The sequence below is a fragment of the Triturus cristatus genome, chromosome 11, assembly GCF_964204655.1.
Source record: "Triturus cristatus chromosome 11, aTriCri1.1, whole genome shotgun sequence".
NCBI classification, from domain to species: Eukaryota; Metazoa; Chordata; class Amphibia; order Caudata; family Salamandridae; genus Triturus; species Triturus cristatus.
The window spans coordinates 737935754-737960775 of record NC_140594.1 but is presented as its reverse complement, the minus strand read 5'-3'; the positions used below and the strand labels follow the sequence as shown (position 1 = coordinate 737960775).

The window sequence follows — 25022 nt, the reverse complement described above, 5'->3', positions numbered from 1 at the left end:
AGACAGAGAATTAGTTAAAATACATCCTTGCACTTGTAAGTCTAAAGGAAATAGCATGTCAGAACACTTAAAAGCTTTGACTGTTGTCTGCAAGGCCCATTGAAATGCATTTTCACAGCAATATCTCTACTCTCCTGCTGGCTTCCTTTCTGTTTCTTTTCCTTTCCTGTCCTTTTTTCGTTTTTCCTATGTCGAGTGTGTACTACACGCTTCCATCCATCACCAATGAGTAACAATTTTATGTGACTATGTAAGTATAACTAATTTATATCTAAATGGTAAAATATATTTAAAATATAAAAGAACACCTCATTAAATTAACGCACTTAATGTATAACTATAAGAAAAATCTCTAATCAGAATAAAAACCATAAAAATGCAAGATTGTCAGGGTAGGCACCTCTTCATGTAGGCGAGGATAATTTCCCATCATTGTTAATCAAATGTTTAAAGGTGCATGATCCTGTATTCCGGAATATCGTGGATGATTGGTCAGTTGTACATTTTCTTCTTTAACATGGCACAAAAGGATCATGATCAGCACCCATAACTTGTTACCCTTTTTTTTATTAAATAGTTCTATGTTTAGGAATTCTACAACCATGGCAAAGATTTTATTGTTGGTTTTTACTTTGGAATTAGTAATTTACCCAATCTATAGTTCAGTTGGTTACACTCAACAACACTCAACAAATTTCACTTTGAAATAGCTTAGTTTAGAGCTGAAAAGACCAGGGCACAAAGTTAAATATCAGACACATTTTTTGTATGCAGATCACAAGTATATCATCTTTGTTTATGCAGCTGGATTTTGTATCAATTCACATTTTCCCGTATATGATGAAGGATAAACATATATTTAAGAAATCTAATAAAACCCTTGGGGCCAAATCCTGATTTTAGATTTAAGGCCTGATTTAGATTTCGGCGGACGGGTTACTCCGCCACAACGGTGATGGATATCCCATCCACAGAAATATAAATCCCATAATATCCTACTGGAAGTATATTTTGTCAGACAGTATATCCGTCACCATTATTACAGAGTAACCGGTCCAACAAAATCTAAATCAGGCCCTTAGCTATGATATTAGTGATGATAAGTCATTCCCAAGTCATGTCCCAGTCGTTAAATAACACACGTTTGTGGAAATCGTCCACAAAGGTGTAATCCCTAATTTTCACTGAGAATTACTTTGCTTACCACATTAAAAGACAAGTATCTCACCTTCACATCATATTTAATTCAAATGTTTTTCAAATATGGAACTAACAATATTTGCAGTGAAGCCAATTTCCATCCTATACCTGCAATAGAGTTTTGTTTTTGTACAATGCTGATATAAGATTAAAATGTAGTCTTCGAGGTTTGTTGCAGCCTGCCTCCCTGGTTCTGTGGAGGCAGGGGTTGATGGGCACAAAAATAAAGATTCATACATCTAGATCGTTGTTTATATTCCATTAGATCTAAGGTACAGGGACATTTATCATCCAAAGCTAGTGCACAATATAACAGAAACGATGTCATTTTAAATGGATTATGTGGCACCCTTCCATTTCTCATATGTGAGGTCCTGTTTTGGTCTAAGAGAAACTTTTTTATGGAGGTTGCATGAAACATAAACACACCATTTCCCTGAAAGATGTCTGTAATAAACTCTCCCACATCATCCACATTAAGAATAAATTAAAGGAAAATGGTATTGAAAACAATCTGTGTAAGAATTATTCAAGGTCTTCAGGGCAAGACTTTCTGCAGAGCTGGCTGCATCAGGGCCCCCCTCAAATGATGGTGCCCTGGACCATAGCCCACTTTGCCCATGCCTTAAAACGTCTTTGGCTGTGTGCGTTCTTTACTTCCTACTCCTTCTTTTGCGACAGATACTAAATCATAGAGCTAAAAATTACTGCTAAATATGCATATTGTTTTATCAACTCCTGTTTTACCCTATTGACAAGTCATGAATGGCAGACTGATCCTCAGCTGCATATCATAATGTTAGTGTTTTATGTATTAATATTCCAATGGTTGAACAAATTATAAACTGAAATTTAACACCCTCTTCATGTAAATGATGGACAAATTTCCCAACTCTTTTACCTTTGGAGATAATTGGTTCCAGTCATCTTTGCTAAATGCAGAACCATAACTGAAAAAACATCAAAACCTCTTTCTTAGACAAAACAGAATTAACCCATAAACAGAGAACCATCACATTATAAAGGCAGATGCACTAAATCCTGACAGTGACACAGCAGATGGCTGTTTTCATCAATTAAGCTTACCATTTACGGTCAGAAATTTACCATCTGTATAAAATAATTTACGTCTATTATGATTTTGAGAACAATTTTCGGTTTCATTTTCATCAACTGATACGTTTAACATTATGATTCATCATACGTTGTAAAAATAATAATTTGAGCACTGACTTGTTACATTTAATACAAGCTTCAAACTAAAGAAGTAAAATGAAAAGGGCACACTGTTTGCAATCTCTCTCCCACCAGCCTCCAGTTGATATTACTATATGTTTTGTACACTCTTTTGGTGGGTACAGAATAAGACGTATAAATGCAAACATCCAAGGCCCATATCATAATCCTGTTAATAGGCACAGAGGGGGGCCAGGAAGGAGCTTAAAACACACACTGTTTACAGGACAAACAGGACAAACAATAACTCACTAACTATTTGATTTAGTTAATAAACTGCAACCATCACAATTTAGTTGAAAGCAGCAGTATGTCCAGTTCATTACTGGTGGCTGACAGGAGCATTATACAGACCCTGTTCAGGAAGTGTTTATGCATAAGTGATAGTATAGACAAAACTCTAATTACAATATTTAAGATAGTTAATCAAATGTCAGGTAAAAGGTGACGTTATAGCTTTCACTACACACCCGTGTATGGATTAGTTAAAGATTAATAAACGTTTTGTTTTATTACATATGATCTATTCAGGAAAGTATGCTTGGAGATACACTGCCTCTGTTACGGGTTTGACAAATGCATATTATTTGGTTTTAAAACATAGCTAAGTGTGCAAAAATTCAAAGAAATAAAAAGATACACAAGGAAGAAATATTTGCCCACTGATTGGGGAGAATATAACACACCCTGTTGTCAATGATTTTTTATGAAGAAATTTGGGGTGATTTCCTCCTGAATCTTTTGATGTAACACCTTATGCCAACTGCCAAGCCCTAACAAATAATATTTGTTTAATTATTTAAAAAAAATGAAAAGTAAAATCCTCAACAACAGGGGTAAAGTCCCTAAAAAAACTGAAGATTTGTGAAAAACTAATCCATAGAACAGAAGCACTCTCTTGATCCTGCAGATCTAACTGTTGCCAGGGATTCTATTTGTTAGTTATGATAAAATCTAATAATATAGTAAACCCATGTCTGTTCCAAAGCTTAACTAGGTATTCAGGGAACTTTAACTCCAAACTACTAAAGTCGTGCACGGAAAAAAAAGATAACAATCAAATATCTTATATTTTAAATCAATTTAATTTTTTTGCAAAATCATTTCTTTTAAAATGTTATGTCTAGTTTTTGGGGACATTTAAAAATTCCAAAGAAGAACGAGAACTCAAGCCCTAACTCTTTAACCATTGCCCTTAAAAAGAAATTACTGGAAACAAATGGATCAACACATAAACGAGAAGGAGAATCAATAAAGGCATCTTAGTGATATAAATAAAAATCAGGTAAGGCCAAACATCTCTGCTGTTTGCTTAGTTCAATATGAATAATTTGGACACATTGAAGCTGATGCTTCCATATAAACTTCCTAATTAAGCTAGCAATCTCATTAAAATAGCTCTTAGTAAGATTAATATGAACATCAGAAAATGAAAATAGAAATAGGGGTTGAATCAACATTTTAATTAAAGCGACTTAACCTCTATAATAGATAGAGGTAAAGATGCAATTTCTCTACTAATTCTTAAGGTATCTAATAGGGAGGGTGGACAACCACTGTCCTCTCATTGCAATGGGAAGAACCTCCCTCAAGGCATTGAAAAGAAGGCGTTTTGGATTTATTATGAATAATCTTACATCTCCCAGGTAGAGTAAATTCATGTAACCTATCAAGGGGATATTTGCTTGCCTTGCAGTCAGATAAAGAATAATATTATCTGAGAAAAGTTTTAACTTAGACATACCTAAAAATGGAAGTAAAATTAAACCATTGTTCATAAAAGAATGGCTAATGGCTCTATGTAAATAAAACAGATGAGAGAGGGCCGCATTGTCGCATCTCCTGGGAAATATAAATTTGGCCTACATCACATGAATTTATGACAATTCTGGCTATTGCCCCAGAGAACAGATTCCTTAACATGTTTAGAAATTGATCAGAGAAGCCAAACTTCCACACAATCTGAAATAGTGCTGCCCCACTCACTAGATCAAATGCTTTCTCCATGTCAAATATAATTATAGCTGCTAAAGTTCTATTGACCGTAAGGCAATCTTTGGACTGACTCAAATAATTAACACTAATCATCATTGATCTATGGGGAAGAAAACCATTCTGTTCACTGTGGATACGTTTTTGATCCACAGGAGCTAAGCGATTAGTTAAAATTTTCATAAAGAGTTTACATCCTGAAATTAGCAAACTGATGGGTCTGAATGAATTGGGATTAAGAGGCGTTTTCTTTCATTTTTAGAATACTCAGTCTGTGAAATATGCAGGAATAAACACTCCAGGAATGATTTCATTGAGAAAGTTTAATCGTGAAAACTTGAAGAAGCGAGGCAAATTCCTTGTATGTCTCAATTGGGATACCATCAATACCTACTTGGTGCTCACCATAGAGGCCAGGGTCTCTTGCAATTCCGCCATATAAATTGTTTTAATAATACTGGCTTGCTGTTCAACTGAAAGTTTAGTAAAAGGTGATTGGAGCAAGGAACTTTGAAATGGTATCCTTGGACGCCTCGGCTGGAGCCTGATAAAGTGAAGATAAAATGCATAAAGAACATGCTTCGAATATCATCACTACAGGTAGTGCTGGAATCTGTAGCTGGATCCATTACCTCCAGTGTCGTATTTGTATTTACTATTAGTTTTAACAGGTGATGCCAAGACTCAATTCACATGTTCACTCTCGTCATACACAGTCTAAAGCAGCAACCTTTAAAAGAATGGAGTTTTTTGCTAGAGGGATGCTCTATTATACACCTCAGTTCTTGCATATATATTTTCATAATGTCTCTAATACAAGTTTTAGATGTACTTCATTGGTTGAAGGAGATTGGTCCCATATTTCTTTACTTGCCGAGTTTTGTAACCTTTCTGGGACCATATATTTTGGTTTATGAGCCAACAGCTAACAAAAAAAGGTGGTACCAGAGTCACTATCAGTTCCTTTTGGGATGTTGGGTAATAATGAGGCATTTTTGCAGCATGAACAAAAGTTTATTTTCTTTAGCTGTTCCAACTGCATGTTCAATTATTGTACAACTTTAGAAATCGTCAAGGTGTCTGTTATTTATTCAATGACAAGCTAAAATTGTTAGTGTAAGTAAACTGGATTATGCAGATGCCAAAGGGAACACTCAATTGAGAAAATTTGGGAAGCTGTGTTTTTTTTTCCACCCATCAAATGAGGTTATGGGAAGTTGTTGTGGAGAGTTGAGGATTCAAGTGCTCGCACTTTAGGTTTTTCTTTTTTTTATGTTTGTCATCAAACTTTCATAATTGCATGTTTGCACAAGGATTTGACCATGAACAGACTGTTTTATTTTTATTTGAAGATTGGGACTGTAGCATTGTGTGAGCATTTTACTTTATATATTACTTTTTTACCTTTGGGAATAAAATAGTAGGACTACTATATTGTGCTTAGTCATTTTCTTTTCTTTTACTCTTTGTACTACTGCATTTTATCTCTTGGGTCAGGTCGCATTTGAAATACCTTTGCTTTTTTGTTGATTATTATTGGGAGTCTACAAATGATAAGCTTTCTCTGCTATCTGTTTTATTATTTATGTAATAGTCATTTGTTTTAAATAATTATGTGCAATGTTTGTTTGCAATTCATTATAAATAAGTGATTGTCTGATTGTCGTACCACTCAAATAATAAAAAAAAATACAAATCTATTGAATTTGATGAAGTATCTGAATCCATTTTATAAACCTATCAAGAGTGTATGCTAGCTGAGAGAATGGCACAAATACAAACTTAAAATATACTTAGTTTGCTCTTCACAGTTATCAGTACCATGGCTCAGTCTCTGTAGAAGGATTTGCACAGTTAATTTTAGGATACTTTTTATATGTGTTTTTTTCAAAAGATTAATTTAATAGAATATCCTAGGATGTGAGTTTATTTGATGTGTGTATGCCCTCATTATGATGGTGGGATCCTTCACCAGGACATATTAAGGGCCAAGATCTTCAGGCATGATCATTTATTGGAAAAAGAAAATGGCCACAATTTTAAAGAAATTTACCATGGATTTTACATAATATTAGCAAACAACATTACTTTGTGAGATATATTCAAAAGGATAATAGTTCCATAGTATTTCAGAGTAGGAAAAAATAAACATAGCCATAAAAGTCAGTTAAGAGGTGAAAATTAATTAGTCCAGTGGAAAAAAATCACATCTCTTAATCAGACAAAATTATCTATGATTACAAGGTGTATAGGCTATGATGGAACCAATCAGTCAAAGACTGAAACAATGTATGGATACTATGTTTAAGGCTGTTAAGTGCTTCAAAATCAGGGCACGTGGAGGACCTAGGGGCTGATTCCTATATGGTTAGGAAGGCCTCCTAACAGCATTTCTCCATCCGAATTAGATCGGAATCTTGTCTTTCTGGCCGAATCAGAAAGGTTTCCGACTGACGAGAACGATGCGAGTTAGGCATTAGGAATATCCCAATCCGAACCTGATGGCATTTGTAATGACCCAGCTGTATGGAGCAGACTCGTACGTCTCTATGGGCTGAATTTCCGAGCGACTGAAGACAATGCTGGATTCAGACAGCCTCTCCGAATCGTGCCGTCTGACTCAAATCGGCAGTCAGAATCAGACTTTGGGGGCCTGTAGCGGGCCCCACTGCACCCGTAGACTTCCCAATCAAGCGCATGGGTGTACCCATGGGTCCCCCTTACTAGCCATGCACAGTGTGGCAGGCACCAGGGGTGCCCACCACAGGGTGCCCGATTCCCCCCAACCACCCCTTTCTTCAATGGGAGCCTATGTATTCGATCGGAACCTAGGCTCCCGTGGAAGTCAATGGGAGTCTGACCAAATTGTTTCTGGAAGCATCCAGATGCATCGTTCTCGGTCGGTCAGACTCACCCTATCCGAGTCAGTCGGAAACCATTCCCAAACCGATTCAGTCGGAATGATTTCCAAACCGCATTGGATTCTGGCCCTAAAATGTGCTATTATAGACACTGTTTTTTTCTTCTCCTCACATTCACTTTGTGTTTATTACTGTTTGCCCGGAATTAATTTCTACTCTAGTGCCCTATACTAAGCCACTGTGAGTTTACATAGAGATACTAAGGAAATTTCACAAAGTTTTTGTGGAATTTTGTGGAAAAAAAATACTCAGTTTCACACGCTTTTTTTGCAAGGCTTTCATTGCTCCTCCACTGAAATGTGGCCTTCGTTCCAACTGTATGATCAACGTTTTAGCATGTATAACTGGAGGGCAGAGTGGTTCACAATAGTGTTATCACTCTCACTCCAAACAGAAAAACAGAAATAAGCATTGGCAAAGGCAATAGGTCTTGCCAAATCGAGAGTTATTAGATTTGGCAAGGTATTTTAGCCATGTTGTACACCAGTGTGGCTGCTGCTCAATATGGGGAGGGGTAAATTGGAGTGCGGTACACTGGGGTAGAAGGGGTAAACTGGGGTAGAGTGAAGTGGGGTAGATTGGCATTAAGTGGAGTGGTGGTAGAGGGGGTAGAATGGAGTGGGGTAAATTGGAGTGAGGTAGACTTGAGTGAGGTAGGTTGGAGTAGAGTAGATTGGAGGGGGAGTTGGGTAGGTTAGCACAGTAGATTGGAGTGGGGTAGATTAAATTGGGGTTGATTGGGGTAAAGTGGGGTAGATGGGGGAAGTGGGGTAGACTGGAGTGGAGTAGATTGCCATAGATTAGAGTTGGGCAGATAGAGGTAGGGTGGATGAGGGTAGATTTGGGTAGTGTAGTGGGATATATTGGGGTAGAGTGTGATGGGATATCATAGGGTAGAGTGGAGCAGCATATATTAGGGTAGACAGGAATGGAGTGGGGTATATTGGGGAAGAGTGGGGTGGGTTGGGATAGAATGGAGTAAGGTAGACTGGAGTGGAGTGGGGTAGATTGGGTGGATCATAGTGGGTAGAATGGAATGGAGTGGGTTGGATTAGGGTAGTTTGGAGTGGGGTGGATTGGAGTAAATTAGAATAGAGGGAAAGGGAGTGGGAGTGGGGTAGACTGGAGTGGGTAGAGTGTGGTGGATTTGGGGTGCAGGGGGTTAGATTGGACTGGAGTGGGGTAGATTTGAGTGGCATGTGACAGATTAGAGGGAAGTGGAGTTGGTTAGATTAGGTAGAGTGGAATTAAGTGTTCTAGATTGGGGCAGAGTGGAGTGGGATAGATTGGGTGGATTGGAGTAGGTGCATTGGAGTGGGATAGACTGGGGTAGAGTGGAGGGGGTAGATTGGGGTGAAGTAGGGTGAAGTCAAGTATGCTAGGTTAGAGTGGAGTTGAAATTGGAGTGGAGTGGGATAGATTGGGTTGGGGTTGAGTTGGGTAGATTGGAGTGGAGTGTAAAGTGGTAGATTAGGGTGGGATGGAGTAGTGTAGATAGTGTGGGTCAGAGTAGGGTAGATTGGAATGGAGTGGGATTGATTGGAGCGGGTAGACTGAAGAGGGATGATTGCAGTGGGGTAGCTTGGAGTGGGGTGGATTGGAGTAGAGTGGGGCAGATTGGTGTAGAGTTGGGTGAACTGGAGTGGGTTAGATTGAGGTTAGGTAGAGTGAAGTGGGGTGGGGGATGGAATTAGGTGGAGTGGGGTAGATTGGTATAGAGTGAGGGTAGAGTGGGGTCTTCATTGGAGTAGAGTAGATAGGGGTAGATTGGAGTGAGGTAGATTGGGGCAAGGTTGATTGGGGAGGGGTAGATTGGAGTAGGGTAGATTTGTGTGGAGTGGGATAGGGTAGATTGGAGTAGGGTAGATTTGTGTGGAGTGGGATAGGGTAGATTGGAGTAGGGTAGATTTGTGTGGAGTGGGGTAGGGTAGATTGGAGAGAGGTTGAGTGGGGTGGATTCTGGTGTGGTAGCTTGGAGTGGAGTGGGGTAGATTATGGTAGATTGGATTGTGTTAGATTGTGGTGGAGAGGGGTAGTTTGGATTGGGGTGGAGTGGGTTTGATTGGGGTAGAGTGGGGTAGATTTTAGAAGTGTGTTAGATTAGACTGGAGTGTGGTAGAGTGCAGTGGGGTAGATTGGGTGGATTAGCATGTGGTAGGTTGGAGTGGAGTGGGGTGGATTGTGGTAGATTGGAGTGGGGTAGATTGGTATGGGATAGATTGTGGTAGAGTGGGGTAGTTTGGAGAGGAGTGGGGTAAATTAAACTGGAATCAGTTACATTAGAGAGAGTTGTATTGATACATTGGAGTAAGGTAGATTGGTGTAGCTTAGAGTGGGGGAGATTGAGGTGGACTGGAGTTGAGTGGGGTATACTGGATAGATCTGAGCAGAGTGGGGTAGATTTTTATGAAGTGTGGTAGATTGGGGTGGAGTTGGGCAGATTGGAGTGGAGTAGACTGGAGTGGAGTAGGGTGGGATAGTGTGGAATGAGGTAGATTGGGGGAGAATGGAGTGGAGTGGCATTGGGTAGATTGGAGTGAGGTAGATTGGATCATAATGGAGTGGATTGGGGTAGATTGAGGTTGGGTGGAGTAGATGGAGTGGAGTCGGGTAGATTGGGGTAAAGTAGGGTAGATTGAAGTGGGGCAGATTGAAGTGGGGTAGACTGGAGTGGGGTGGGGTAAATTGGGGTGGGATAGGCTGGAGTGGTGAAGACTGGAGTGGGGTGGGGTAAATTGGGGTGGGTTAGGCTGGAGTGGGGTAGGTTGAAGTGGACTGGGGTAGAGTGAAGTGGAGAGGGGTAGATTGGGTGGATTGGAATGGGGTAGATTGCAGTGGAGTATAATGGGGAGATTGGATCGAAGTTGAGTGGGGTAGATATGGGGACATTGGAATGGAGTGGAGTGGGATACATTGGAATGGAGTGGAGTAGACTGGAGTGGAATAGAGTGAAGGTAGAGTGGGGTAAGTGGTGTGGAGTGGAGAGGCATAGAGTGAAGTGGCGTATTGAGTCATGCAGTGAGTGGCATGGATTGGAGTGGTATGGAAACAAGTGGAGTGGCATGTCATAGAGTGCCTTAGAATGGAGGGACGTAGAGTGGAGTGGTATGTCATAGAGTGGAGTAGAGTGTTGTAGAATGAAGTGCAGTGGCATAGAGTGGAAGGGCACAGAGTGGAGTGGAGTGGCTTAGCATGGAGTATACATGGTGTGGTAGCACAACACCTTTCCAATCGAGATGACCATGAAAGTTGCACCAAAATACGGTATTACTGTACAGAAACGGTGTGTGCAAATGTCAACACCTAGGGCCGTATTACGTATTGGCATTGTTTGCGCCCAGTGCACCTCTGAAAAGGTGCGCCTGGCGCAAACAATGCCAATGCCCCCCATTATGATAAATGTGCTTCTCTAAGGGCAGACACGCATTCATGTGAAAACACAGAGCAGCTGCTCCGTGTTATCACAGTGCAGGCGGCAGCCGCCTGCACTTTCAAAGGGGATTAGGGATACCCTTGTAGGCGGGTGCAGTCAGTGACTGTACTTGCCTGCAAAAGAATGTCTGGGGTGTCCCTGGGACCCCCTTTACCCCCTGCAGAGGGCTGCTCTCAGGGGACGCACTGATAGTGCACCACCTTTTAAATGGCACACTGTCATTGTACCTTCTGAGTGCTTCTTTGACTCTGCGCCCACGTCTGTAATATAGCACAGGCGCAGAGTCAAAGGAATTACCTCATTTGCATAGGGCATACCCTTATGCAAATGAGGGAACACCCTCTGTTGATAGTGCTGGTGTGTTAAGTGTGCCTGCGCTATCAGTATTATAGAAAGGGACGCACTAGCGTCTGCTCCCCCTTCTATAATACCAAAGTGCCCTGGGGGCAGAAAAAGTGGACACAAACGCCCGTTGCACCCTCTGGGCACCTTATGTAATACGGCCCCTGGTATATTGATGTGTTGACATTGAATTCAAATATTTGTTGTAACGCTTCAGAATTACAAAACAAAGTGTGCTTCTCATTTGGACTAATTATGACATCTTTGCTGTGTGCTAGAAAAACACGTACTACACCTGCTCTCTTACATGGATATTCAGTAGGATTGCCAAATAAATTCTCTCACTTTGAAGTCAGAGAAAGAACAGTAAACACCAAGCTCACTCGGAAGACAATTTGACATTTGATCTCTGTCTTTGAATGCACAGTAAATTTGACAAGATAAGAACGCGATTTAAAGACCTGTTAACAGATAGAGAGTTCATGGAAGAATACAGTAAGCAAGGTTAGGGCAACGGAAGGGACAAACTCAATCTGGAATGCCTAAAACAAGCAAAGTCAGCAAACAGCCAGAAAACACGAGTTACAGACCACAAAGCCAATGGTCAGTAATGGAAAGAATGCATTCCTATGTCAGCTTTCTAAATGTCCCCAAGATGTCTTTAGCAAACCATACAGCTGCACTGTCTGGTAAGCTTCGACCTGAAAAACTACTCTTGAATTTGGGAAAAGAAGGTTGCCACTAATCTAAAAGGTTCCTGAAGTCAGGATGAGCTGCAAAAATTGAGAAAACAAGAAACTCGGGGTAATTGCAAGTGGTTGGTACATTATGGGCCATTTGAATACTTAAGCAAATACTGCAACAGTATTTACTGCAATTAGCATAACACACTGTGACTGGATCAGATTGCATTGACTGTGACAGCCCCAGCAGGACATTAAGACATTTCTGAGCATTAGATCAGTTTTGTGTTCACTCATGGTAACTTTGCAATGCACTTCTTTTCAGATGTTGCATTGTTGAATGGAATCTTGCTACCTATATATACAATTTGAGGCAAAGGGGACAAATCTTTTTTCCAGAAAAATAAAATTTGGATTTGTGGTGCCTAAGCAATTTCAAACCCGCGGGTCTAGCGTGCAATTTAAGCAACGATATCTCCTTATGTAATTGAAAAAATGTGTTTTCAATAACATAATTTAATGATTTTTGCATTACAAATTACATGTATAAAGCATGATACAACACAATCAGTGTCAAAGTAAAAAAGAAGGAAACAAAGGTGGATAGTGTCCAAACCCCTTCATTAATCAGTCCCACCTCCTCTTGACTCCGGGTCCAGAGGTACCCAGCGCAAGATATGACAACAGACAGTCTGATTAGGATTATATGTGTCTACCCCTTGAAAGTGTGCACTTTAGTTTCTAACATATCAGCATAGGTATCACCAGAAGTGATGGTACTACTCCGGTAGCAGAGTGAGGGACATCAATGGTGTTCGCGATATGGTTTATTCTTATGCGGTAGACCTGTGCCGCCCTGTGGCGTCCCATTTTACCCTTGAGAACTTTGCATCTAGGGGGTTAAATTCATGGAAATGTTCCATCCCAAGATATAGGGGTCAGGGCATGCCAGAGATGGAACCATTGGTAAAACTGACTGTAGTGGAGTTCAAATTCCCTTTGTAGGAATTGGTCTGATTTAGGGATTTGGCCCTCCATCGGGTCAGCCAGAGTAGAGATGACTATGGTATTCCACTTTAAAAACCCCTCCAAGTCAGCCACCCGCCTCTGGACAGTGCCCACTCATAAGAGGGTTTCCCCGGTCAACTTAGTGTGCTACCCCATACGTTTCAAGATAGACCTCCATAATTGGATTACCACTCGGGGTAGAATGAACTTGTGGAGTTTCACCTGTGGAATTCCGCAGAGGTACCTAAAAACTCTGCCAGATCCCACGGAGTTCTGGAAGAGGGATTTGGCATGTTGTGCTGCTCGAATTGATTTTTAGAGCCAGGAGCTTATTCCGCACTGCAAAATCAGTGCAGACGGCACCACACAGCGCACCAGAGGGCACTGCTTCTTTCTACTGCTTGAACAGGTTGTCTATGGGAGCAGCAGCTTGCTCAATGTGAACGGTAGCAACCTGCCATGACCTACCGCATTCATAAATCATGCTAGGAGGCTTTCTAGCACTCACAAATCGTGCTAGGGGACGCAAATTCTTGCTCATGCTCACCAATATAACATTGATGAGCTGCACATGAAGAACAACTCTGCCACATGACGGTTAGCAGAGTTTTGCCAGCTCAGCGTGGAATAGGAAAAACTCCACAAACTCCGCCGGCGGAGCGGGATTTCTCACCCACCCCAAATTACCATTTTGGGTGTTGGCAGGACTGGTATAGGTGTGCTCCCCCATAGCAAATATTGAATTGGTGTGTCTTGTAGTGTCCACTTTTCAGGAAACAATGTATTTTTAATAATGTATGATGGTGGTACCCTGAGACAAGTCATGAGTCTAAAAATGTTATCTTGTAAAGGTTGTTTTAATGCTCAACTGTGACCTTTTAGGTAGCTCTTTAGTTACTATTCAATTATTTTATACATTTTTTATATTAAAGCTGACAAGTTGCCTAGCATCAGGTATGATACCTGCAGTTGTGTGTTTTTAGCCAGCAGCATTTTCACTGTTGGGGTTTTTACGCCCAAACTTAAGAAGCATGGGTAAGATAAATAGATCTATCAATTATATTATGTTTCTTATTGTATTTGTCAAAACAATTAAAAAGTTATGATAAAATATGCCACGCCTCAACGTTCCATATCATTTTATTAGAATAGTAAAGGTCGTTCCAAGCAAATCGGTGTACTTAGAAACAGCACAGAAACCACTGTACTTTAATGCAGATCAAAGGAAAATATGATTCTTACTGGTCAAACAAACATTATCAGTAGCTTTGAATTACTGTAACCTGAAAACAGTTTAAACGCGAAGGACTGACTACAAAAAACATAATATTTAAAGTATAAAGAATGTAAAGAAAAAACACTGCAAAGTAAATTGATGACCAACCAGCCCTCACACTAAAGTGCAATTCTTGTTAGGTGGATGTGCAAATGTGATCAGGCAAAATGCTTTCACTCAAAGTGCAAGTGAACCAGTGGCTAAAGTTGGCTCTCCCATTTCCCCACGGAATTTGGGGTTGTGCTTGGATATGAATGAATGCTGAGCAGGCTAATGGATGAAAGTACTGACCAAAAACCTTTCAAAGCATGTATAGAGGTGTGTATTTTTTATTTACGATTTTCTTTGTGGACTACCAAATTCTGGTGAAACAGGTAAAGTTGTGTCTAGACTGGATCTAAAATGCCCACATTAAAACTACAACAATTAAAATGCAACAGGCTTTTGTCTTAATAACAAAGACACACTAAAAGTTTATAATGTTCACTCTCACCCTCCAGGAATCCAGATGCACCTGCAAACGACTCAAGAAAAGATGGAGGAAAAACAAAACCCAGGCAACCCATGCTACCTTCAAAACCAACATCAATGTCAAGGCATACCACCTCCTCCTCAAAACCACAAAAAAAACGGCCCTGCAAGACAGAATCAATGCCAATGCACACAACAGCAAAGAACTCTTCGCCATAGTCAAGGAGTTCGCCAGGACCAACAGCAAGACTATAGACATCCCACCCTCCCAAGACCTCTGCAACAAACTCAGCACCTTCCTCCACTACAAGACCAGGCAGATCTATGACAGCTTTGACACTTAAGACCCTGCCACAATGCCCGTCACCACCACACACAACCACACTGCACCCCAACAGATACTGCTCAACTGGACTCTGCTCGTCATTAATGAGTCACTCAAGACCATAAAGAGCATCCACTTCAGAGCCCCATTGGACCATTGCCCATATCACATCTTCCATAGAGCAGCCACCTCCATCGCCCGAGCTTCGCCGCACCATCAACTGCCCCATCGAGACTGCCACCTTCCCCGATGACTGGAAACACATCAAGATCAACCCCAACCGCCGACCTGACAGACCTTAAGAACTTCAGACCCATCTCCCTCCTCCCCTTCCCAGCCAAGGTCATCAAAAAGGCCATCAAAGCCCAACTCTCTGAGTTCATAGAAGAGAACCATGACCTGGGCATCTCCCAACCCGGCTTCTGAAGCAACCACAGTTCAGAGACCGTACTCCTAGCCACCACCAATGACATCCACTCCCTCCTTGACCAATGAGAAACCAGAAATCTCATCCTACTGGACCTCTCAGCCGCCTTCGTAACTGTTTCTTACCGCACCCTAATTACGAGGTTCCATGACGCCGGAATCCGTGACCAGGCCCTGGACTCGATCCACTTCTTCCTTACTGACAGAACACAGCGAGTCAGACTACCTCCGTTTCTCTTAGAACCTACAGAGATCATCTGCAGAGTGCCCAAGGACTGCTCCCTGAGCTCCATCCTCTTCCACATCTACATGGCCCCCCTCGCGCCATTATCAGAAACCAAGGATTCAACACTGTCTCCTACGTCGACAACACCCATCTGATTCTCTTCCTTACCAATGTACCCACAGCCACCAGAATCAACTTTCACAGCGGGATGAAGGCTGTTGCCACTTGAATGAAAGATAGCTGCCTCAAGCTCAACGCAAAGTACTCATCCTGAGACACACCCCCTAAGCCTGGGACGACTCCTGGGGGCCTGCCGCCCTGTGAACCCCCCCACAGACCATGCACGTAACCTCAGCATCATACTGGCCTCATCGTTCACAATGAACCGCCAGATCAACACCTTATCCTCATCCTGCTTCCACATGCTCTGCCAGCTTCAAAAGACATTCAGAGGGATCCCCACAGAATCCAGAAGGATGGTCACCCATGCACTCACCAACAGCAGACTCGACTACGGCAGCACACTCTACGCCGGCGTCACCCAGAAACTGCTCAGGAAACTAGAGAATGTTCAATATGCCACAGCCAGACTGGTCTTCTATATTCCCCGCTGCAGCCAAAACACTGAACACCTTCGACAACTCCACTGTCTCCCAGTCAACAAGAGAATCACTTTAAGCTCCTCATATATGTCTACAAAGCTCTATAGGACATAGGACCAGCATAGCTGAACCACCGCCTAGCATTCCACGTACCCACCAGACAACTTTGCTCCGCCGAACTTGCCCAGGCCATCGTCTCACAGATCCACAAGACCAGAACCATAGGAGTATCCTTCTCCTACCTCGCCGCCAAGACCTGGAACACCCTTCCCATCCACCTCAGGCAATCCCTGTCACTGACCCAATTCAGGAAGGATCTCAAGACCTGGCTCTTCGACTGAACCTCCAGGCTCAGACGTATCAGCCCCCCCTTTCCCCCTCAGCGCCTTGAGACCCTCATGGGTGAGTAGCTGCGCTATACAAACCCTTGATAAATTGACTGATTTCTCACAATCCCAATTATAGGACCTCTTTTTCAACAGTTCAACATATTATTAGATTCATGCCAAACACCCACTTCTTGGTAAGCTTTCCATCTCCATGGCTGCTCCCAGTATTTTCCAAAACACGACCATCTCACTCACTGTCACTCCACAGTGCATTTTGGTGGAATAAAAATGAGTTCATGATTCTGCCTTGGGATCAATGCTTTTGGTGTGCGTTTTTCACATTGCACGATTCTATACTTACATCTGTCAACACAATTCTGCATGAAAAGCTAGAAATCTTTAATTAAGATTTTGGCTTGAAGCCCAAACACTGGAAAAAGAGAGAGCGGTCATGGGCATGATAACCATTTTACGAAAGACATAAAAGAAGCTTACTATCCTAAAAATGTCTTCACAATATATTATGTTCTAACGGTACTACCCCCTTCGCCCGTATTAACATGGCATTTTTCTAAGTTTGTATATTTATAATTTGGCTTAAGTTTTCAAGCTCCAACTAATATAGTGGTACTTTTATATAATGCTTCCAAAAAAAGCCCATATCTGGCCAAGAAGGTAGTTGGAAAGCTGTTTAATATATTAGTAACCTAACATGAAAAGAAATACAGAATGAAAGGTTTTAAATACTAACACATTACAGCATACAAATAATCAGCAGTGAGAGAATTCTTCCCCTCCAATCAGGTATGTCATTTGAATTTTGTCTGAAAACAAGCTGTGCATCTACTGGTTTTAGGCGCAGACGTTGGCAATTCAGATTTTCATATTAAATTTTTCATTATTGACCAATGTATAGGAATAACTCACTAAAAGTCATGTCCGTTTCCAATTAAGGTCCTCATAACAGCACACAGTATTACCGATACTGGATGGTATTACCATGCCTTTATAAGGCTATTACACAGTATGTCATCCGGAATAGGGACTAACATTGCACAAAACTGCATTTTGTTTGGCCACAACAAAAGGGGGTTATTTATGGGCTCACTTGTACCGGATTCTATGCAGCAGCCACAACACAGTTCTGCTGCCTCATTGTAATGATAAATGAACGTTCATTAATAGTTACGCTTCTTTTAGGAACTCTCTGAATCTTTCTAATACTCCCCTTGAAATATTCAAGCAATAAACCATACCTTGCTGAAGCATCTTTGGCTATCGTACTTGAGGTGCTTCGGATAGAGGTATATTTGGTTCTTATACACTCGATAAGGCTGCGAATATTTTGTCGAGAACTGAGCAAATTCTTCGACCTCCACAGTGGGCGGATACTTTTCTGTCTCCTCAAATGGCTTGACTGGCACAAAGGATGAGGTCACGCTATCTTCACAAGCAAAGAGAAACAAGGAAATTGTCAGATGCCATATTTTCACACTATGTGAACAGTTTGAAAAGGAAAAATTATAAAGGAGATGAGTTGAAAATGATCTCGTTATAACAGGCACATGTGTGGACCAGTATGTACATTGAAGGGACTTTTACCAACATCTCCTTTGGCAATCTTCACATTGTATGAGCATGCATAAGCTACAACACACTGCCCCTACTTAAAAAATCACTTTGGGGAAGGGGATTTAAAGAGAAATACCCACATTCCTTCCCTTGCTACTTTCTTTAGATCCTTACATCCTTGCATTTGACTCATTTCCCACTATAACCCTACGGGCACTCATGTGCCTATAAGAGGAAAAAGTGAAGGCTAACAACTGCAGCTAGAACACCAACTCCAGATATGCCCAGTATTAGAACACCAACCCTAGAGATGCCTGGTGTTACATAAAATAGTTTGAAGTTGGTCTAAGAACTGTGCACTAGAATTTCACCTATCAATGCTAATTATGTAATGTGTAGCCTTGAGGAGCAGTAGGCTATTGTTAGTCAGCTTAACTCTGAGGGCTTGATTCACAGAGGTAAACTTATACTTTTGTGTAACTTTACTTCATTTATGTTCACAAACCACCAGTTAATAGTAAGTTTGCGACTGCGGAGACTACACAGTTGGGACTCAGCAAATAAAAAGACAGGCCTATCTTTTGTACTGGAGCTGTACTATGAAAAGCCTGGACCTATAAATGGACCTGCCTTAGCCCTGTTAATCTTGAAGTCACTGATCCCCAAGAGGTCCTGGACCCTTGACTGGTATGGGTTTGAGCTCCTCCAAAGAAGAAAAGATGAAGTCCTGAAGTTTGGGCTCTTTGTGACCGCTACTTTGCACTGAGCCTCCGATGTCCACTACAGTGACTGTTAGCAAAGACCAGCCATGCGAGATCCGCACTCCACGTTACAGCAATGACAGCCCGCAGTGACCGCCAAACTAAATCTCCAGCAACAAACATCTGAGACGCCCAACCAGCTTTTGGCACTCCAGTGACAACAGCCTGCAGAACCAAGCCTGCTCTTTATGTTGCAGTGACAACCATCCATGATGATCTCCCTTCTCCTTGTGGACTCCTCTAGTGCAAACAGAACTCTCCGAGCCAACTTTTGAGAAGGAAATGTTTTCAGTGCGACTAACCTGGACCCTGTATCTGACCAGTGCTCCATTGCGGTCAACCTAAACTTGTGAATTTCCTCTTGTCTAGTATGACTAGATGACCGAGAGTGGCAACTTAGGGATTTTAGGAGCTATTTTAACTCTGGTTCCAGTAACTGGATTTGTGTCATTCTGGCATCATTTTATTTATTGAAAGTTACTCTTTTTTTCTAAAGTGATATGGGATTTTTCTTGTGTTGTGTTTTCACTTTATTACCATTTGTGTGCTGCAGAAAGACTTCACACATTGCCTTTAAGTTAAGACTGACTGCTTTGTTCCAAGCTACCAGAGGGTTAAACACAATGTAAGTTAATTACTTTTTGCCGTTCACCCTGACAAGAATTGTGTTTGTTTCCTGATTGGATCTTCCTCTACCATCAACCACTGACCCAATTACTTACAAGGGATATTTACAGAAAATGTACCAGTGCATTTAAGCACATGGGTGGTACGGGTAGCTGGTGGGTATGATCAGGAGGAGTTAGTGCAATGGTTTATATTTAAGCACTATACAGCATACAATTTACCAGCTAATTTACAAAGGGTGGCACATTTTTAACAACATTAGGTTCACAGGATAATAAAACAGTGTGGAGGGCTCAAGTTCTAAAGCGTGGTATGAGAAATAAAAGAGAAGATGGTGCACATTGGTAGCAAACTAAATAAAAAGGTTCTGGTTCTCTTGAAAGCAACACATAGGTTGCTATTTCTGGTTCATTTTGGAATCTTTCAGGTGAATAATTAGTGTGGTCAAACACTTGCATACAACAACTAACTCTCATAGCACAGTAAAAGTCATGATTCTGTGGTTAACAAAAGGATTCTGTAGTTCAGCTTTAACTTAATCAATTTGCAGAGATTTTGTTTCATGGTCTCAAAGAATCATTTTTATTGTAATTGTCTCACATGTGTTGATGCTCATTCTCAAGTTCCCTTTGGCACCTTTTTTTCATTTTCAACATTTCTTTATTAGGATAAACATGCATTGTACAATACGTAAAAAGATTCATTGTTGAAGAAAATCATTCTGTAGGCTCCTAGTTGACAAAATGAGAGGGTGCATATTTTAAGTCTTTAACAATACAAAGAGAATCAGGATCTTTAAATAACAAAGTGCCACTAGCAAGGATCAGGTTGACAACATACTGGCTAAAATAATCTGCCCATCTTATTCCAACATTGTTCTACCTTCAATGAGAGGGGTCAGATTTTTATATGCAGATCAATTTACTTTACCATGAATGGTGCAAGGGTATCCAGTACTCCATTGAAAATAATATGTTGCTGCCAGAGTGCTTCCCATGCACCAAAGAAGACACTTTCCCAGTAGTGCTGTGTAGTGTCTTGCTAATTAACAATGAAGAAACCCTTGCGGCTCCCAATGAACTCCGTAAAGCTATGATGTAATGAATTGCATTAAAGGCTGCTTTAAAATGATGAGTTCTTAGTTACACGCAATAGAATAAAGACATGTGATACCAAGCTGTGTGTGGTGTGGTCATTGGCGGGTAGCCCGGCTGGGAAGACACTTCAAACAGCAGCGAGATAGGGGATAACTAACCCAAAGATTGACTGTGCTCTCTCAGAGAGTTTGCCATGGTCCAAGCAAATGCTTGTGTATGCCACGTGTGCTGTCTTCGAAGTACAAAGTAAACGCTAAATGCATGTGGAGTCAAAGTGCAGTTCCATATGCTGTGAAGCAGTTGACAACAAAAGCATTTACAGAGAATCTACATGTCGTGGGCCGAGAACCTGTTGGTTAGGTCATGCATAACAGTACCGCACTACTATGCAACATAGAGCCATACACAGTTCAAAGTGATAACGCTGAGTACTGCCAAGCCAAAATCAACCTGGTGTCAAAAAATTACAAAGCGACAGGCAAGAGCACAATAACGCTTCAACTACAAGTGTTGCGAGGCAGAGATCAACCAGGTGTAAGCAAATGCACAGAAGCACCAGACGCAAACCAGCCTAAATGCAAGAAAATTGTTGTCTGCTTACTAGAAGTAATTAAATAGAGTCTTCATACTGTAGCACTGGGCACAGCAGCCCAAGCAGAAGTACCTGGGATGTGCTTACGGAGCCGTCCATTCCTGAAGAGGTGAGCCACAATTGCCTCTGAGTGGGGCTCAGAACAACTACACAGTTATTTAATAGTGAAAGTCGGTGTGGAAGTGAGGAGTCTGGAGTAGTGACAGGTTGTTTGTTCCAATGGAGACCGAGAATAAAATCCTATTTCAAATTATCATTAAGGATGATCCAGAGGGCCAGTACATCACAAGGTCCCGGACAGAATGAGTGAAAAAGAGTGGCTGAAAAACCGCCATGTCCTGCCTCATTGAGTTCCACACTGGTTTACAAAGCTGCAGTTTTCTTGAAAACCACCATCATCATTTGATACATTCAATAAGAAAAATATTGGCGACCGATGTACTATGTGGATAGAGACATCTGAAGATTTCATGCAGCACTCAAAGAGACTGATAACAAAAAAATATCAAACAACTAAAAAATCTTGCAGTTGATGGCATAAAGGAAGTCATAAAGAAAATGCCACGAACTAACAAAGAAATCACTTACCGTCTGGTTAACGAAACCTGAATCTCAAGTTCATTCAAATGCCAAATGTTGACTATAAAAGAAATATTTTCAGTCAAGAACAACAGAAAAGTGTTGAAACCATTGATGAGTTTGTAGAGACTTGAAACACACAATGAACACTGTAAGTTCAATTAATTTAATGATGAAGAGGCCATACGTCTCAGGGTCTGTCATGGATGCTTGTCTGATTCAATCAGATGGCGAATGCTGAAAGAAACTTTGAGTCTGGAACAAGTGGTAATAGCTGCTATAGCTGAAGAGTGTGTCGATTGACATGCTGCTGACATGAAAGCCGGAGATGCCTAGAACGGATCATTCATGAGTGTGCAAAGTAAGTCAAAGCAAAAGACTGAAGGACACAAGGTGATGTCTTCATGTAAAAAGAAGTTATGTTTTAGATGTGGATTTTCGTTTCCACATGAAGACAAATGACCCTTCACTGAACAGACATGTAAGAGCTATGGGAAGGAGAGCCATTTCATCATGGTGTGCAAAGAGAAAAACAAGTGCGTCACAGCGTGAAGACAAAATGGCTGCCGGAATGTTCCAGAAGAAATGTTCGACAAGCACCCACAAGGCCGTGAGGTACGACAAATCAACACTGAACAAAGGCGACTGTCATCTACATCATCGTCAAACAGCTCATCCATTTCAATATCGAGTGAAAGTGAAGATGACGGTTGTGCTATGTCGATGTTTGATGAAACACAAGAAAACAAAGGTGCAAGCAACCATACAAGAGCTTCAAGGGACAGTGTCAAGTGCCTATCTAGTCAGTTTCAGCGCAGCTGCACATATGAGACTGATTTCTGTGAACTACAACATGAATGCTCACCATGAAATAGTAAGTCAGTTTGCTTCATTGTTTAAGGGTTTGGGAAAGCTGAAGACTATGAAAGTAAAGTTGCATATTAATGAGGATGTCCGTCCTGTTGCTCAGAGACATAGGTGAATGGCTTTTCATTTAAAAGATGCTTTTGAAAAAGAAATGTAATTGTTCCTTAAGCATGATATCATTGAGCGCTCTACTGGTCAAACACCATGAGTTTCTGCAATAGTGGTAGTGTCCAAAATGGACAGTGAAGGAGTAGTACGCATATGCGTTGATATGCGTCAGGCAAATAAGGCAATTGAATAAGAAAAACATCCAGGTCCACACAATACTGCCATGATAACACAAATAAATGGTGCAAAGGTCTTTTCTTTCCTTGATTTCAGTAAAGGTTATCATAAGTTGGAGCTCGAAGAAGATTGCAAGTACATTTAAAGCTTTCCTACACATGTTGGTATGTTTTGTTGCAAAAGACTATGTTTTGGCGTGTCATCCACTGCAAAACTGTTTCAAGACATAGTGCCTGTCATGAATGTGTTCAATTACAGTGATGACATATTGGTTTTCGGAGCTACCTAAAAGGAACATGATAAAGCTCATTCACAAGTATGCCATGTACTTGCCGATACAGGTTTGACTTTGAATGCAGACAAATGTGAGTTCCATAAGACAAAGCAACATTTCTATGGACTTATCTTTTCTGATGGGGGTATGGCACCAGATCCTGCTAAAGGACAAGCGATGTCAAATGTTAATCCCCCACAAAATGTTTCTATGGCATTTATTGACATGGCCAGCTACTGTTCTAGACAGCTACAAGACTTTGCCACGGTAAGTGCTCCATTGAGAGAGTTGATGAAAAAGAATGTTTCATTTTAGTGGTCACATGAATGTGAAACCAGTTTTAAGAAAATCAAAGAAGCCATTGAGAATGCTACTGAAATAGCTTATTTCAAACAGAGGTTGTCGTTGATGCTAGCTCAGTTGGGTTAGGTGCTATCTTTGCACAGCAGAGTGGACATCCAAATGCTCGAAGGCATATTGTGGAATATGCAAGTAGAAGTTTGTCCCAACCAGAATGTGCCTATTCACAATCGGAGAAAGAAGGTTTAGCTGTGGTATGAGTGTGTGAACACTTCCATGTATTCCTGTATGAAAACACTTTTACACTGGTGATGGATCATTAGGTTTTCTAACAATATTTGGTAATCCAAAGACCAAGATGCCTCCTAGCATTGAACACTGGGGACTACGACTACAACAGTACAATTATAACACTGTTTATCATCCAGCAAAGGATCAGAACCCTGATGACTATTTTCCAGAATGCCCATTCAAGGGCATGACACTCCATCCAAGTCAGCTGAAGCTTACATCAACTCCATAGTAAAATCAAACACACGAGCTGCCATTTCGTTAGCTCATATTATCTCTGACACTAGTCATGATAGTGGTATGCTAAAGGTGAAAGATATAATTAATTACACTTCTGTCATGGAACCAGCACACCAGTGAAGGTGACAATCAAAAATACAGAAATGTCAATGATGAACTGTCCATAACGCAAGAGGGAGTTATATTGCGAGGGTCGAGAATCTTGCTTTCGGAGAGTTTATGGCAGAAAATTATTAAAGTGTTCACGAAGTTCATAGGCTGAGCCTGGTTTCCATATCTCGACGAGCGACTTGAGAAGGAATTAAAGGCCCGTCATCTATGTAACTGCCTATCTACAAAAGTTACTCAACACACCCTAAACACATCATAACTCCCAAAGCATGCCTGGGTAAGAATAGCCATTTACTTTTTTGGTCCACTCGACAATGGACATCACTTGATGATAATTGTGGATGAATACTCATGATTTACATTAACTGAGGATCTCTCATCCACCACTCAAGAATGAGATATTGAGAGCCTAGATGGCATCTTTGCGACACAGGGGTTTCCAACCATACTAAAATTTGACAATGGCCCGCTTTTTAATAGTCGGTAATTCAAAGATTTCTTAGAGCCTATGAGTTTAAACCATCAAAAAAGTCCTCCACTGTGGCCACAGGCCAACGGCTTGATTGAGAGATTTATGAGTATGCTACAAAAAAAGGTACAGTGTAGTATACTTGAAAAGCTCAATTTACAAACTGTGTTAAATTCTATCTTTCAAGCTTACAGTTCAACACCTCACTCAACTACTGGTGAAAGTCCAGCAATATTGATGTCCAGGAGAGCAATGACAGCCAAGATACTCCAGTGGACCAATCAGAGAGAAGGAGATGACCATGTCACTAGTATGAGGGACTTGGTCCAGAAACAAAAGATGAAAACATATGCGGATCAAAGACGACATGCGGAAAACATCGCCTTCCAGATAGGAGACAGAGTTCTCAAACAGCAGATGCAGAAGAGGAAATTTGAGGCTCCCCTTGACGCAGAATCTTTCAAAGTAGTGTCAACAAAGGTACACA

The 25022-nt window shown here is 41.1% G+C and overlaps 1 protein-coding gene across 8 annotated transcripts in view; it reads right to left on the bottom strand.

Moving 5' to 3' along the window:
- Positions 1-25022, bottom strand: part of DOCK10 (dedicator of cytokinesis 10) — a 1791775-nt gene that overhangs the window by 662140 nt on the left and 1104613 nt on the right. For all 8 annotated transcript variants that reach the window (XM_085634396.1, XM_085634392.1, XM_085634394.1 and 5 more), the window contains exon 17: positions 17727-17914. In XM_085634396.1, coding sequence (XP_085490522.1) covers positions 17727-17914 — 188 coding nt within the window. The remainder of the gene's footprint in view (positions 1-17726; positions 17915-25022) is intronic.